Raw genomic sequence first — 15,054 nt, forward strand, 5'->3', positions numbered from 1 at the left:
GGTCTCTATGTTAACATCTTGAAACTTATCCCTCAGAAAGTATCGGCAGAGTGTTCATACTGCAAAAATTTAGATCCGTTTTGTTCAACTTTATCAGGTTAAAGAAAAATTTAAAACTTAGGAATTAATGATACCATCCAGCACTGTCTGTCGACCGATTGAAATTGGTCTCCGTCTTACTGGAATATGGCCGAATTCCTCGATTCTCTTCAAATTGGTTTGGATATTAGTAATGGGAATAGGATTAATTTTTCAATATCATTATGTTCTAACACACTTTAACACCAAAGAACTGCCACATTTAATAGACGGTTTGAGTACCACTTTGCCACACAGTCTTCTCTTTTTTAAGTTGATTGTCTTATGGCTCAATAACCGGTAAGTGTTATGATAATTTGTTGTAAGTACAACATATAAATTATGTAATATTAATCTTTCAAAATTAAACATTGTACGATGTGAAAAATATGTTGATTGCCAAGCAAGTGTTACAAAATGTTTTTCCATGTATTTAATATCTAGTTTCGAGCGGTCTAAATAAATACCTGTAAAAATAATAAGTGTTGTAATTATATTATGCGTTAATAATTCAGTGTAGCTATTTAGATAAAAAAAAAAAAAAATACTAACTTGGCAATCGACGTTTCAAGTATTTATCTACATTACAGAATATTCAAAGATATCCTGACGATGATGTCTAACGACTGGCACGAGTATTCCACTATGTACACTATGATTAACAAGGCAGTTCTCGCGCATCGCTGCTCGAAATTAATTATCGGATTTTACTCGACGGCGGTGTTGCTTTACAGCATTGCGTCCGTTAATTTTGGCACAATCGATAACAATTGCCGAGAATTGCTTATAAAAATGGAGTTGCCGTTCGAATTTTGTGAATCGCCAATCTACGAGGTAGTGATACTCGTGCAATTTTTACGTTTAACGGCGGTCGCCACCGCTATGGGTATGCTCAACGCATTAATGGTTACGTTGGTGAGTTAATTATGTTACATTAGCCCGACGTGCAAGAAATCTGCAGATTCCCTAAGGTTACTAAGGATACAACAATGCACATAAATGCATATAAAATTATGTACTTTTTCCCACGTAAGTAAATTATAGCATTTTTTTTTTTTACTCATATTATATAGATGCTGCACGTTGGTGGACAAATAGATCTTATGCATGAAAAAGTCAAAGAAATTTGTCCCAAAGATTCCGAGGATATAGAATATTATGATTTGCCCACTACTGTCACAAGATTCTTAATTAATAAACACAATAAAATTATCACTTTTTCGGAGAACATTGAAAGTCTTTTTACTCATATCGCTCTGATGCAATTTTTTTCGAATACGATGATTATTTGTTGCATCGGCTTCCTCATAGTAACCGTGAGTAAATTTGTTATTTATACATTTCACGTGCGTGAATGCAATTATGTTTTTAATATTAAAAATAAATAATTTGTCATTACCTTTAAGTATTAAATTTCTATAAAAGACATTTTTATTTTAAATATTTAGGTTAAAATAAATTAAGTTATCTTAGATTCATGAACCTTTTTCTTTTTTTCTTTTTTTTTATTTCTTTTTGAGCTTGCAGGCATTGGACACAGATGAAGGCATTATGATGTTAGTGAAATCTTTCTCTTTTTATATTGCCATCACTTTGGAAGCTTTCATCTTTTGTTTTGCTGGTGAATATCTAAGTAACAAGGTGAGTAATCAGTGATTGTCATATTTTTTTTTTTTTTTTTTTAATTAGACTGTTTAAAAGATTGTAAGTTGTATCGCAAATAAAAACGTAGTTCAAATCGGAAGGATTACTCATGAAACACAAAGATTTGTCGAAGATGTATTTCGTTTTTGCACATACACTTGTTTTCTGTTCGCATTTTAGAGCAAAACAATCGGCGATGCTGTATATGAATCTGCTTGGTATATTCTTAAACCTCGGGATTGTCGCATTTTGCTGTTTGTAATAGTAAGATCGCAAAAGCGTCTGACGATAACTGCAGGAAAATTTATGGATTTATCATTAGAAGGATTTACAAATGTAAGATAATTTAAGAATATAATTGACAGCTAATTATGCGAAAGCAGTTTTCAGTAATTTAGATCTTTTTATACTAATGGCAGTTAAATTGTTTCGTTTTATCGATCTGTATAAATTGATTTATTACATCTTGCTTAATTTCTTTAGAGTTTAAAAGCATCCGCGTCGTACATATCTGTTTTATACGCAATGTATTAATGCTGAAGAATATATAACAGTACCTGCGTCAAAATATTATTTCTTTCTATAAATTGCTTGTAACAATTTAATTCACACCGTGGATACAAATAAAATAATATAAATTGTTACATTAAGTGTGTATTTTAGTTAATCCTGTGTAAAGAGTACGTGATACCATCGTTGTCTTTTGGTGTACGTGATGGTTTTCTTGAAAGCGCTATTATTCTACCGCACTTCTGCGCAGTGTAAGTGGAAAAGCCGCCTCTTGCATCTTTTAAATAACTAATTTGTATCATTATTTACGTGATATTTTTTAGAAAAAAAGAAAAAAAAAATTATTATATTGCGTTGTACCTTGTAATTATTCCTCGATTGTTTCAACGTAAATGCCTTTTTTTCATCCCAATTGTTCTCAGTTAGTTGCAATTTATCGGCGATTACTTCTATGGCTGCGTTTAGTCGGCGACTTTTGCATGATTAACCAGCTACTCTAGAGTTGCTTTAAAGCACTGCCATGTAATCCATGGCTGTACAACGTCAACAGCCCTAAATTATATTTCGAACAACGTCGATGTCGAATTTTCGGACATGCCTCACGTGTAACAAGAGATATAAATTGGTATATCAGTTTTGTTACACTTGGATGTAGAGTGTGCAAAGGTAAAATGACGATTGTAAGCACTGTTGGCCTTTCGATGCAAATCGGTCTTCGAAGCATCGGGATCTGGCCGAACGCGCCGTATGCGTTCTTGTTCCGAGGTGCTTGGATTCTGACCACCGGAATAGTGCAGACATTTCAATACTGGTGGGTCGTTATTCACTTTGGCAACGACGACATGTCGCATTTGATAGACGGTTTGAGTGTCACCGTGGAATACACCTTAATGTCTTTAAAACTGATAATTTTGTGGTTAAATAGTCGGTAAGAAACTGCTCTCATACAATTGAATCAAGTTTATTTGTGTTAATAATTTCCGAAAGCCACAGTTCTCACAGTAGTACTTACTCTCACAGTAGTTCTTTTTTTTTTTTTTTTTTTTAACAGAGATTTTGCGATGTTTTTTTATTTAATTTTTAACAAAGAACTTCAGTTTATTTGCATCAAATATGGAAGAAAAGCACTACAATGCACTTAATCTCAATCTTAAATCGTATATACGTAACTAATAACGTCTATTTTGCGTACAGATTGCACGTCGTCTCATTGTATTCTTATCTTACAAACGTTGTTTATTCTTACATTCAGATAGAATAAATTGCCGTAGTATATTTTATGATGTCTTAGCTGCGATGGCTGCAGATTGGAAAGAAGCTGCTATTAACGAAATGCAGACTATGACGAGCAAAGCAAATATATCGCGATATATTGCCAATGTGATCATCGGACTACACTCAGCAGCAGTAATTGTATATGTTATCGACGTGCTTGTATTCCGCACTAGTAATTATAACGTTGATGGAATTGAGACGTCCGTTCGCGAGTTTACATTAAAGTTGCAACTCCCATTCGAATGTAACGAATCGCCTTTGTACGAGGTTATTATGCTTTTGGAATTTCTTCATCAATTAGTAGCTTCCGCTACAAATGGTGTATTAAATTGTCTAATTATTACGTTAGTAAGTGTAATCTGGAAAAAAGTTTTATATATTTTTGTCATTTACTTTAAGATTTTTGTCACAAAACATTTTTCGCACGTTACGCTTTGTTCTGCATAATAATGTGTATAATTTATGTTATTTAATTGACACTTTTAACAAAGTGATTTTTTTTTTTTTTTTTTTTTTTTTTATATCGCGTGATTAAGAATTTGTGCTTTCAGATTCTTCATATTAGCGGTCAGATCGAAATTTTATGTAACGCATTGAGAGATATCTCTTTAGGGAAGAATAATCAAGAGGAATTAATTTTATCTATAAAAGCACTGATTAGCAAACACCAAAAGATTATCGTTTTCTCGGGTAGTATTGAACAAATTTTTTGTTACATAGCTCTAATTCAAGTTTTGTCGAGCACTTTGGTGATTTGCTGTTTAGGGTTTATGATTGTAACGGTAAATAATTATTCATTAAAACTGAAAAAGAAAAACAATTAATGTTTTGCAGAAGCAATCTATATAACATTCAATGTTGCAGTCAATCAACACTCAAGACTCAAATACAATTGATAGCTCGGGGTTAATTAAATCTCTAATATTTTACATGGTTGTTACGATAGAAGCGTTTATCTTCTGTTTTTGCGGAGAATATCTTAGTGCTAAGGTATTGAGTGTCAACTTTAATTAGACCTAAAAATTAAAAGAAAAAAATCTATTTTTTAAAACTATATTTTTATATTAAAATAATTATTGAAATTGCCAATAATCGCATAGACATTTGTATATTTAGATAATTAAAGTAATATTGTTTAAACTTTAATATATTATATTATATTACTTTTACTATGCTTATACTTTTTATTTATTTTTTAAATAAAAAGAGAGTTATTTAGTTCATTTGCAATTTAACATTTCTATAACATTTTTTTTTTTTTTCCAGAGCAAAATGATTGGCGATGCAGCGTACAATTCAATCTGGTACGACTTCAAACTCAACGAATGCAAACTTGTTTTGTTTATAATATTAAGATCACAAAGAAGGCTTACTATTACAGCTGGAAAAATGATGGATTTGTCGTTAGAGGGATTCACGAGTGTAAGTATTATTTTTTTATTTTTTAATATTTATCTGAGTAGAGCAATTATTTTATTAACATTTAAATAAAATTTATTTATTTAATAGTTATTTATTACGTTATTATTTGTAATGATTTGGTAGATTATGAAGGCTTCGCTTTCGTATGTGTCAATATTACATGCAATGTATTAAAATTTGAAGATGAGCTACGTGCATCAAGGTAGTAGAAACACTTTCCTCTCTTGTCGGTATGATAAATCGACAATAATTATGCAAATTGAATGTAGATAATACGTAATGTATCAATTTACTTTCCACAATGAATAAAACAAATTTAAATTTTCTACATCGGTATCTGTATGCACATTTTAACGTCCTCGTTTATTAAAGTAAATCGAATTTTTATTATCAGTTTCGTGTTCAACCGAGTTGTTAAAGATTATTTTTTTAATTAAAAATAAAAAATATATTTTAAAACAATTTAATTATCTTAAAAAATAAATAAATAAATAAAAAGAAAAATTAAACGCACACCAAAAGCTAGTTTCTCGATGACATTTTTTTGTCAATGGACATTATTCAATATCGCAGTAACGTTCTTTTCTAAGTGAACTAAGACCGAACTTGAAGAGCTTTACCCCAACACATTTTCTCTCACTCAATAACTTTTTAAATACAAAAAAATACGTTTACAAAATTCGACTGTATAACATATTGTCCCTTACATTTTATCTCGTCTTCATCTCGATGTTCATTTTATGTCTTTCAGTATATTTAATGGCTTTGTTGAAAGAACCGATTATTCTATCACGCATGCTTTTTGCGCAGCTCATGTAAAAAAAAAAGTCGTCTCTTGCATTTTTTAAGCTATTAATTCGTTTCGTTTGTCTGCGACATTTTTTAGAATGGAATAAGACAATCATTATATGGCCGTAAATTGCAATCATTTGTCGATTGTTACAATTATTTCTCCGTTTCAAGTAAACCACCGTAATTTTTGTACTATGGTTGCAATTGATCGGCAATTATCTTGCTAGGGGTTAGTCAGCGATGCTTGCCCTTTCAACTTGCCAACGACTCTAGAGTTGTTTTAAAATCATACACAGCTTGTTGGTCTTAGTCCGACTTTACGACGCTGACAGAGTCGACCCGAAATTGTGTTTCTGATATCGCATATGTCGCAAATTTGATCGAATTTTACGTAACAGGAGATATTAATTGGGATCTTATTATTTGCATAAAATTTTCAGATGTCGCGACACGATAAAATAACAGCCATTAGCAGCACTATTTCTCTTTCGGTGCAAATCGGTCTTCGAGTTTTAGGATTTTGGCCTAATACGCCATGCTTGCTGTTGTTTCGTTGTTTTTGGATATTATCTATTATTACCGTGCAGATTTATCAGTACTGGTGGATCATTATCCATTTCAAAACCGACGACATGTCGTACTTAATGGATAGTTTAAGCGTTACCATAGAATATACCGTTATGGCTCTTAAACTGACAATATTATGGGTAAATAGTCGGTAAGAGAATATTTCTCATGTATTTACGGTTACGTGTGCGTTAAAAAAAAAAAAACAGGCCAACTGCTTTTCCCGAAATCCATTCGTCTTATCTCATTGTCGGGGTGAATTATTTTATTCATACACCAAGATAAAGTAAACTCCCGCAGTATATTTTACGACGTCCTAGCTGCGATGGCTGCTGATTGGAAGGAAGTCACCAGCAACGAGGTGCACATCATGACGAATAAGGCAATTTTGTCGCGACGATTCTCCAACGTGATCATTGGGCTTCACTCGGTAGCGGTGTGCTGCTTCGGCATTGAGGTACTTGCATCTCATCCCGACGATGTCAACGGAGTCGAAACACCTGTACGTGCATTTACGCTAAAGTTACAACTCCCGTCGCGGTGTAACGAATCACCGCTGTACGAGGTCGTCCTGTGTCTGGAGTTCTTTTATCAATTAATATCTTCCTGCGTGAGCGGCGTGCTTAATTCCCTGCTCATTACATTAGTAAGTATAATTTGTAGCAAGATTTTCTTTAGCATCCGCTACCTTTGATAACGCAAATTTTTCTTTAATTCGTATTATACGATTTGATGGAACTCGTCTTGTTTTTGCAGATTCTTCATACGAGCGGTCAAATAGAAATTTTATGCGACGAATTAAAAGATATTTCTTCTGAAAAGAAGAATCAACAACTGAATTTATCTATGAAGGCGCTAATCGGCAAGCATCAAAGGATCATCACCTTTTCAAATAAAATTGAAAGAATCTTCTCTTATATAGCTCTAGTCCAGTTCTTGACGAGCATATTACTGACCTGCTGTATAGGATTCACACTCATAACAGTAAGTTATTCTTCGCAAAAAATAAAAAAATGCAAAAGCGTGATATGCATCTTGCAACGATAATAATCTATATTGCGATTCGATGTTGCAGTCATTTAGCACGATGCAAGATTCGGATACAATTGACAGCGCGGCATTAATAAAAGCTATAGTGTTTTATATGGCCGCTACAGTAGAAGCCTTTATCTTCTGCTTTTGCGGAGAATATCTCAGCGCTAAGGTCGGAATAATCGAGATCTTTGTGCTTGATTCGCATTATAGACACGTCAATTTATGCGATATTTCAGTTATACATTGTGTGTACTAATTTGAAATAATGGCAATTGCATTTTTATTATGAAGAACGCACAAATATTTAAATGAGCAATTTCTTTTACCTTTCTTTTCGACATAAAAAATATAAACCTTTGTTTTTAACTAGAATATGTTGCAGGAAAATAATTTGAGTTATAATATATATTACGTCATATACAGGTTTAAAAAAAAAAAAATTATTTTTTATGCATTAAATAACGATTTTTTTAATATATATATATATATATATATATATATATATATATATATATTATTTAAATAATTATTTTAATTAATGTCAATGATACAATATCCTCATTTGGTGAGAGTTTATTTTTATAATCAATATAATAACTTCCATATCATCGAATCATGTCTAAACTGTGATTTTTTAAATAGTATAAACAAAATTTTTATGTAGATTTAATAATTTATTTCACTGACAACACGACATTTTTGCGACATTATTCTTTAGAGCAAGATGATTGGCGACGCGGCATACAAATCAATTTGGTACGACTTTAAACCGGATGAGAGCAAGTTCGTTCTGCTTATAATATTGAGATCACAAAGGAGGCTTACCATTACGGCTGGAAAGATTATGGATCTGTCACTTGAGGGATTTACGAGCGTAAGATTTCAATCCCAAATTTTCTGCTAATAAAACTTTAATTTTGGTAGATTAACGCTCATTTTATTTCAAATAATTGTCATTTGCATAAATCGCTTGGTAACTTTACAAGATAATTTTTTAATTAAAATGTGCCTATTTTTATAAAAAAAAATTATATATGACACTTAAATCGTTTATTTATTTATTTATAAATTAATTTTCCTGCATATTTTATTATATTGTTATTTAACATAAATTTTTTAGATTATAAAGGCTTCTGCTTCGTACGTGTCGGTATTGCACGCGGTGTATTGAAGTTCAGAGACGGGCCATTATGTTTCAATGGCCATTACGTGTTGCTAAAAATATTAGGACTTTTTTATCGGTTCTTACTTGACGACATATGTGACGAACTGATAATAATTATGCAAGTTATTTATTTGTAGATAATGTATCAATTTACCTTCCGCAGATTATAAATAAAGTGTATAGGCTTTCATCGTTACTTGTGCACATATGTTTAAATATATACTATATCTTCTTTTATATTTTGATGTAAAAAAAATAATGGAACTCTGTGTACTAATAGCTTCAATTATTTTAAATAATCTTATTTGATATAAAAAAAGAGTTTGTATTGACGTGCCATATATTGCCTAACTTGCTTCACATTTTTGTTTATCTCTACTTCGATGTTCGCTTTACGTCTCGCAATCAGTATATTTAATTCGTTGCTCTTTCAGTAAGCGCCGAGCGATCTTGGGAAAAGCTTTATGCATCTTTAAAGTAAATGACTCGGTAAATTAGACTCTCGGAAAACTTGATGTTTTTAAATTGGCGAGAAAAAAAAACTTAGATAAATTACTTTTTCTACATGTAACATTTTCCTTCGCGCGTCTATAATTCAGCAAAACATGGCGAACATTCAATTTTATTCGCCATTTCTGCAAAGTACGGATAATTACGATTGATCGACAGTTTATTATCATTTCTTATCTCCCTTTTTTTTGCTGCCTCGACTTTTTACTATGTCCGACGTGTTATTACATCGAGGAGATTTACACAGCTCGGATGTGACAGTCCCTTTTCTTTTTTTTCTTTTTTTTTAAAGAACCATGTCAGAGTTAGGAAAAGGTGCGGTAGAACGCGCAAGCACTATTAGCGAGTCAGTCGAGGCGGGTTTACGTTTCATCGGAATGTGGCCGCGTTGCGTATACGCGAATGTTAACTGGTGGACTTACATCGTGTCGGTGGCGATAGTACAATACTTCCAATATTCCTATGTTCTCGCGCATTTTGACATCAGCGACCTTTCGGTTTTTGTAGACGGGTTAAGTATTACATTGGGTTACAGCCTGTCGTTCCTTAAGCTGATCAATCTCTGGTTCAATCGTCGGTAAGATTATGAATAATGCGTAGACTCTCTGCTTAGACTACATCAGCGATCGATTATGCTCTTCGTGCCGTTTCAATTTACATTTCCGCCCGAATAATACGTTTCCGAAATATTCTGCAGAAAGTTGTACGTCATTCTAAACACAATGGATAAAGATTGGAGCGACGGGATTGCAGTCTACTCGGATGTATCTATTATGATTAAGCACGCCAATTTATCTCGTCAATGCTCTAACGTGATGATCACGACAAATGCGTTAGCCGTATTTTTTTACGTGATTGGCGGTCCTATACTCCGATCGATGATTCAAAAAGATAATCGCGAAAGTTCAACTCGAGAGCTGCCCATCAAGATGGAGTTCCCTTTTGAGGTCGACAAATCTCCGATTTTTGAATTGATATTGATAGCCCAATTTTTGCATGATTTATCGGTAGCTTGTGTCATCGCTATGTTGAACGCTTTACTCGTTACTCTGGTAAGATCTGACTGTATTTTACATTTGTAATTTAATCTAAACTCTATCAAAATTAACTTCGATTTCGTCGAATATATACATATAAAATAAATTATTGTTTTTGCATTACAGCCTTGCACTTATTTCTGAAGATGTTAACATATTAACGTATTGTTATAATTTAATTTTTTTTCTCTCCGTTAAAACGAGGACTTTGATATAACATAGTTTAATCAGATATTTTTGTTCTTTTAATAATATTTATTTAATGTTAATAAATATTTTAATCTTTACTACAATTTTGTGCAATTTTTTTTTTTTGTAAAAATAACAACGATATTGATTTAATATATTTTTAAAGCTAAATGTGTTTTTCAGGTATTACACGTAAGTGGGCAAATTGATATTATGCGGCAAGGCTTCAAAGAAATATCTACTAAGAATAATGCATCAAGATCTTCTCTAACCGTTATTAAAAATTTAATCAATAGGCATCAGAAAATTATCGATTTGTCAGACAACATCGAAGATCTTTTTTCAAACATAGCATTGTTGCAATTTATCTGGAATACTTTAGTCATTTGTTGCATAGGTTTTGTAATCGTAATAGTGAGTTATAATTTGGACATAATCTTTTTTTTTTTTTTATAAAGAAAACACAAATTTATGCTTAAACGCATATAAATTTTACTCTATATATATCGTACGCACATTGCAGTCTATCGGTACAGAAGAAGGTGCTACGATGATCACAAAATCTCTTATCTTTTACGTCGCAATAACTCTCGAGGCGTTCGTTTTTTGCTACGCCGGAGAATATCTCAGCGCTAAGGTCAGCGAAAGGGAGCGTAATGGTAGCGTCGTAGAATTATTAAAATTAAACATTTACTTACCAGGAAGGTGCGATTAATCGTGCTCGTTCGCTGTTGCAGAGTAAATCCATCAGTGATGCTGCGTACGAGTGTTTCTGGTACGATCTAACACCCAGCGAGTGTCGGGTCTTGATGTTCCTCATGCTGAGATCGCAGAAACGATTGACCATCACTGCGGGTAAAATAACCGATCTATCCTTGGAAGGTTTTACTACGGTGAATATGTTTAAATCTGAAAGTTTAAAAAAATGTAAAATTACAAAGTTGAAACCAAAATTTTTATGCGTTTATTTGCTACAGATTATGAAATCGTCCGCGTCGTATATATCGGTTTTAAGCGCATTATATTGAGAAAAAAATGAAGAGTTGCGTTCGAGTATAAAGGTGAGAATACTCTTCTAAAATTAAGTATTTTATTTGTTTTATTTCTTTACATTAATAAGAAATGCATATTTTCTAAAGAAATAGACACTCTAATTTCTGTACGTTATGACAAAAATAAGCTTAGCGAAATGATTGATTCTGTTGAACGGAATCACGATACATACTTATTATAAATGTTAATACAAGAAATGTCGCAAAGTTTGTATCCACCTATTTTATAGAGGTTTAATTTTTTAATAATATAATAAAAGATCTTATTTGTGTAAAATAATATTGTTACCGAGAGTAATCTAGATTTCACGAGTATTTAAACACCGAGCGTTCATCACTTTCTCTTTCCATTTTGCCTTAATCTCCTGCCTGCAGCTTGACATGTTTTTTTTTTTTTTAATATGCATGTTTTTTGTCTTATGTAGAGACTGTTAGACAGTAGGAATAATTTTCTCTTTGCATTTAGAAATTTTTATTTCTTCGAGTAATTTTAGAGAAGTAAGTAGAGACTATTTGTTTTCTTTTTCTTTTTTTTTGTTTTTTTTTTTTTTTTATTTGGGAAGCTTTTAAGTTCTCAAGAAATAATAAGATTGTAATAACCGTGGCGCGTAATTACATATAACTGCAATTGATCGACGAAGGACTTGCGCATTATCGTCTACCCCCACGATTCTTCAAAGAACGACGGGTCACATCGCGCGTTTTACAAAGTTTATGCGCGCTACGGTGCATTGACATTTCGGTAGCTATCAGTTTGTAGTCTTATAATTGTCGCAAAACGATGAAGCGTACCAGTACCATCAGCCGTCCTGTTGAAATCGGCCTACGCTTCATCGGTATGTGGCCGGATTCGACTTACGCGACTCTTTATTGGTTAATTTACATGGCAACAATGGTGTTAGTGCAATATTATCAGTACGCGTACGTCCTCACGCACTTTGACCTAAGCGATATCTCGCTTCTCATGGACTGTCTTGGTCTTACTCTTGCGTACACCCTCGCCTTCCTCAAGCTCTTAGCTTTATGGTGGAATCGCCGGTAAGAAGTATTTTGTTGCAAACGTAATTAACAAATAATAGTGAATAATAAAATAATAGAATTACTGTTATTTAATAATTTCGATAAAATCAAGGAAGGACCGGGTTTATCATTAGTATTTATATATTAGATAAAATTAAGTAGTTGCCATTTTTTTTTTTTTTTAATGTGAAAAGAAATGTATCAACATGCACAATACTCGATATATAAGCTGCTTCCTGCAGGACATTTTATTATATTGTAAAAGCGATGGATCAAGACTGGAAAGAGTGCGTTATCAATGACTCGTACGAGTCCGCGATGATGGCCGTAGCGGATTTATCACGTCGTTGCTCTAACGTGATGATCAGCATTAACGCGTTAGCTGCGTTTTTTCTATCAATCGGCGAACATATGCTTCAGTCAATGGGCAACGTCGATGGAGTTGACAATAATTCGCGAGAGCTCCCTATAAAGATGGAATTTCCTTTTGACGTCAGTGAATCACCCATTTTTGAATGCTTTTTATTCGGACAATTCTTTTACGAATTGGTGTTAGCTTCTATAGTTGGTATGATGAACGCATTACTCGTCTCGTTGGTGAGTCCGACGCGACTCTGCGAGCTTGATTTTTTGTACTTTTTGTAATAATTAAAATGTATCTTTTTTGTACGTTTTCTTTACTGCTTATAATTACAATAGTGTTGAGCACACGGTTTGATATGATTATTTTAATTAATTTCATAATATTTCATAATATAAGACAAGTTACACTTTTGAAATTCAACTATATTATATTTATAGATACTTCACGTAAGCGGTCAAATAGATATTATGCGACAAAATATAAATGAAATTTCCAACGCTAAATACAACCCCAGCACATCTTTAGCCGTTATCAAAAATCTTATTTGCAAACATCAAAAGATTATTACTCTATCAGAACATATTGAACACTTGTATACTTATATCGCATTAATGCAACTTTTATGGAATACTTTAGTTATATGCTGCACTGGCTTTGTGATTGTAATTGTAAGTAACGATCGTATCGGTTGCTCCGCGCTTTTTACAACAATTATGCTTTCATCATTGTTTTATTGCAGACTATTGGTACCGACGATAGTGGAACAACTTCTATCAAATCTGTGAGTTTTTATATAGCAATTACTTTAGAAGTTTTTATACTCTGTTTTGCAGGAGAATTTTTAAGTGCTAAGGTTTGTGAAGAACATATTTCTCACTATAATTATCCGTGTTAATATATTGTTAACAACAATATAAAAAGTAATTATATTTTTATTTAAAGAAACGTTAATATATGTTCCAATTGATAAAAAACGCTTTTTAGTTTGTCGATCGTTATCTACTGTGATTGTTCATGAGTTTTCAAATTAAACGTGCTTAATTTTTAGAGCAGGTCAATTAGCGATGCAATATATGAATCACTTTGGTACGACATGCCTCCGACGAGTAGTCGAATTTTATTGTTTGTAATATTAAGGTCGCAAAAACGATTGACAATCACCGCAGGAAAAGTCGTCGATTTGACTTTGGAAGGATTTACAAGCGTAATTTATTATATTTTATTATAAATATATTCTTTAGCATGTTGAGTCACCTATTTCTTAGTTTGTACAAATTTTTAGATTATGAAGGCATCAGCTTCTTACGTTTCTGTATTAAATGCAATGTATTAGGTTTAAAATAATGTTCATCGATTGTTATATGTGCATATTCAGAGTTACTTCGACTACAATAATTTTAATATAATTGTTATTCTCGCGTAATCGAACACAAATTTTTTACGAGGCACAAGATTACTTCAACAAAAATTATATTGTATAAAATTAGAGAATAATTTATTTTTCCATGGTAATTAGTTTCATATTTTTTATATAAATGTTAATTTTTAATATATTAATTATTTAATTAATTTTAATACATTGCTAATGAAAATTTACAGGTGTAAAGAAGAAGATATACACTTGAAAATAATATCAAAAGACTCGACCACGCTAATGATAGATAAATCTTTTGTTCAAAATTTTCGTTGTTAAATTCATAAAATTTTTTACTTATTACTCGTTAAGAATACAAATTTAATGATCTCATAAATATATTGTATAAAAACTAATTTTTGTTGAATATACCCTAGCAACACGATACGTTGGTTATTGACTAAATGTATGAGAATACATTGACTAATATTTCCCAATATAAAATCGATATTGGTCGTGAAATAAACGGTGGGGTACAGGTAACGACGTTGCGTTCCAATAACTACACGCGCCGCGTTTGTAATCGATGGACAATGTCACGCATACGCAAACCCAGAGGGTGTTTCAAAGATGAACAGAATCTTTCACGTTTCTGATTTTTCGTTCGTTACGAGTTATTGATCGTTGAATGTCTAAAGTTCGTTCGTTTGTGCAATGTGCAACGTTGCGCCAATGTATCGTGCTCCCAGGGGTTAATATCGTTGAAATAACTTACACTTTCACATTTTTACAAATGTCGTTAGTATGTTAGAAAAATACGGGACGAAAATCTACTATTTTCTTGGAGACCCTGTACCTGGAGGGCTTTTGGTTTCGCTTGACGTAAAAATAGACAACGTAAGAGAGTACGTAAAGGAAAAGCAAAGAGAGTTGGTAGAATTACTCGACAAAAACGGTACGTAAAATTCACCTTGTAATAAATGTGGATATCGTGTTTTTATCAGATACTACAAACATATTTAATAGCTATAATAAACTTG

The 15,054-nt window shown here is 32.4% G+C and overlaps 5 protein-coding genes across 6 annotated transcripts; all 5 read left to right on the forward strand.

Annotated features, from left to right (window-relative positions):
* The first annotated feature begins 65 nt into the window (after positions 1–65).
* LOC139107489 (odorant receptor 13a-like) lies at positions 66–2,368 on the forward strand. Its single transcript, XM_070665133.1, has 6 exons — positions 66–378; positions 669–993; positions 1,152–1,394; positions 1,606–1,719; positions 1,903–2,058; positions 2,206–2,368. Exons 1-6 carry the CDS (start codon positions 128–130, stop codon positions 2,254–2,256), a joined length of 1,140 nt encoding a protein of 379 aa, XP_070521234.1. The 5' UTR covers positions 66–127; the 3' UTR covers positions 2,257–2,368.
* Positions 2,369–2,581: 213 nt separating this feature from the next.
* On the forward strand, positions 2,582–5,144 carry LOC139107487 (odorant receptor 4-like). Of its 2 annotated transcripts, XM_070665129.1 has the most exons (6): positions 2,582–3,160; positions 3,504–3,855; positions 4,059–4,289; positions 4,372–4,497; positions 4,774–4,929; positions 5,053–5,144. In XM_070665129.1, the coding sequence occupies exons 1-6, from the start codon at positions 2,904–2,906 to the stop codon at positions 5,101–5,103; spliced, it is 1,173 nt and encodes a 390-aa protein (XP_070521230.1). In that variant the 5' UTR covers positions 2,582–2,903; the 3' UTR covers positions 5,104–5,144. The 2 variants fall into 2 exon arrangements, with proteins under 2 accessions (XP_070521230.1, XP_070521229.1); XM_070665128.1 differs by having other exon boundaries at positions 4,774–5,054.
* Positions 5,145–5,256: 112 nt separating this feature from the next.
* LOC139107494 (odorant receptor 10-like) lies at positions 5,257–8,574 on the forward strand. Its single transcript, XM_070665145.1, has 6 exons — positions 5,257–6,439; positions 6,589–6,934; positions 7,045–7,272; positions 7,364–7,492; positions 8,042–8,197; positions 8,444–8,574. Exons 1-6 carry the CDS (start codon positions 6,162–6,164, stop codon positions 8,492–8,494), a joined length of 1,188 nt encoding a protein of 395 aa, XP_070521246.1. The 5' UTR covers positions 5,257–6,161; the 3' UTR covers positions 8,495–8,574.
* A 701-nt stretch (positions 8,575–9,275) lies between these two features.
* Positions 9,276–11,252, forward strand: LOC139107732 (odorant receptor 13a-like). Its single transcript, XM_070665545.1, has 5 exons — positions 9,276–9,575; positions 9,696–10,050; positions 10,408–10,638; positions 10,748–10,861; positions 10,962–11,252. Exons 1-5 carry the CDS (start codon positions 9,295–9,297, stop codon positions 11,250–11,252), a joined length of 1,272 nt encoding a protein of 423 aa, XP_070521646.1. The 5' UTR covers positions 9,276–9,294.
* Positions 11,248–14,033, forward strand: LOC139107492 (odorant receptor 13a-like). The gene is made up of 6 exons (XM_070665143.1): positions 11,248–12,314; positions 12,539–12,893; positions 13,098–13,328; positions 13,400–13,513; positions 13,709–13,864; positions 13,943–14,033. The coding sequence occupies exons 1-6, from the start codon at positions 12,058–12,060 to the stop codon at positions 13,991–13,993; spliced, it is 1,164 nt and encodes a 387-aa protein (XP_070521244.1). The 5' UTR covers positions 11,248–12,057; the 3' UTR covers positions 13,994–14,033.
* Positions 14,034–15,054: the final 1,021 nt, after the last annotated feature.

The sequence above is a fragment of the Cardiocondyla obscurior genome, linkage group LG13 (genome assembly GCF_019399895.1).
Source record: "Cardiocondyla obscurior isolate alpha-2009 linkage group LG13, Cobs3.1, whole genome shotgun sequence".
NCBI classification, from domain to species: Eukaryota; Metazoa; Arthropoda; class Insecta; order Hymenoptera; family Formicidae; genus Cardiocondyla; species Cardiocondyla obscurior.

Excerpts from the sequence above, each read along its gene's own strand:
- LOC139107489 (XM_070665133.1), top strand. The coding sequence starts at position 128 with ATGATACCATCCAGCACTGTCTGTCGACCGATTGAAATTGGTCTCCGT. Across the intron at positions 379-668 it reads GTCTTATGGCTCAATAACCG|AATATTCAAAGATATCCTGA; the intron begins GTAAGTGTTATG and ends TCTACATTACAG. Across the intron at positions 994-1,151 it reads ACGCATTAATGGTTACGTTG|ATGCTGCACGTTGGTGGACA; the intron begins GTGAGTTAATTA and ends CATATTATATAG.
- LOC139107487 (XM_070665128.1), top strand. The coding sequence starts at position 2,904 with ATGACGATTGTAAGCACTGTTGGCCTTTCGATGCAAATCGGTCTTCGA. Across the intron at positions 3,161-3,503 it reads ATTTTGTGGTTAAATAGTCG|TATATTTTATGATGTCTTAG; the intron begins GTAAGAAACTGC and ends AAATTGCCGTAG. Across the intron at positions 4,498-4,773 it reads GAGAATATCTTAGTGCTAAG|AGCAAAATGATTGGCGATGC; the intron begins GTATTGAGTGTC and ends TTTTTTTTCCAG.
- LOC139107494 (XM_070665145.1), top strand. The coding sequence starts at position 6,162 with ATGTCGCGACACGATAAAATAACAGCCATTAGCAGCACTATTTCTCTT. Across the intron at positions 7,273-7,363 it reads TAGGATTCACACTCATAACA|TCATTTAGCACGATGCAAGA; the intron begins GTAAGTTATTCT and ends TCGATGTTGCAG. Across the intron at positions 8,198-8,443 it reads CACTTGAGGGATTTACGAGC|ATTATAAAGGCTTCTGCTTC; the intron begins GTAAGATTTCAA and ends TAAATTTTTTAG.
- LOC139107732 (XM_070665545.1), top strand. The coding sequence starts at position 9,295 with ATGTCAGAGTTAGGAAAAGGTGCGGTAGAACGCGCAAGCACTATTAGC. Across the intron at positions 9,576-9,695 it reads AATCTCTGGTTCAATCGTCG|AAAGTTGTACGTCATTCTAA; the intron begins GTAAGATTATGA and ends AATATTCTGCAG. Across the intron at positions 10,862-10,961 it reads GAGAATATCTCAGCGCTAAG|AGTAAATCCATCAGTGATGC; the intron begins GTCAGCGAAAGG and ends TCGCTGTTGCAG.
- LOC139107492 (XM_070665143.1), top strand. The coding sequence starts at position 12,058 with ATGAAGCGTACCAGTACCATCAGCCGTCCTGTTGAAATCGGCCTACGC. Across the intron at positions 12,894-13,097 it reads ACGCATTACTCGTCTCGTTG|ATACTTCACGTAAGCGGTCA; the intron begins GTGAGTCCGACG and ends TTATATTTATAG. Across the intron at positions 13,329-13,399 it reads CTGGCTTTGTGATTGTAATT|ACTATTGGTACCGACGATAG; the intron begins GTAAGTAACGAT and ends GTTTTATTGCAG.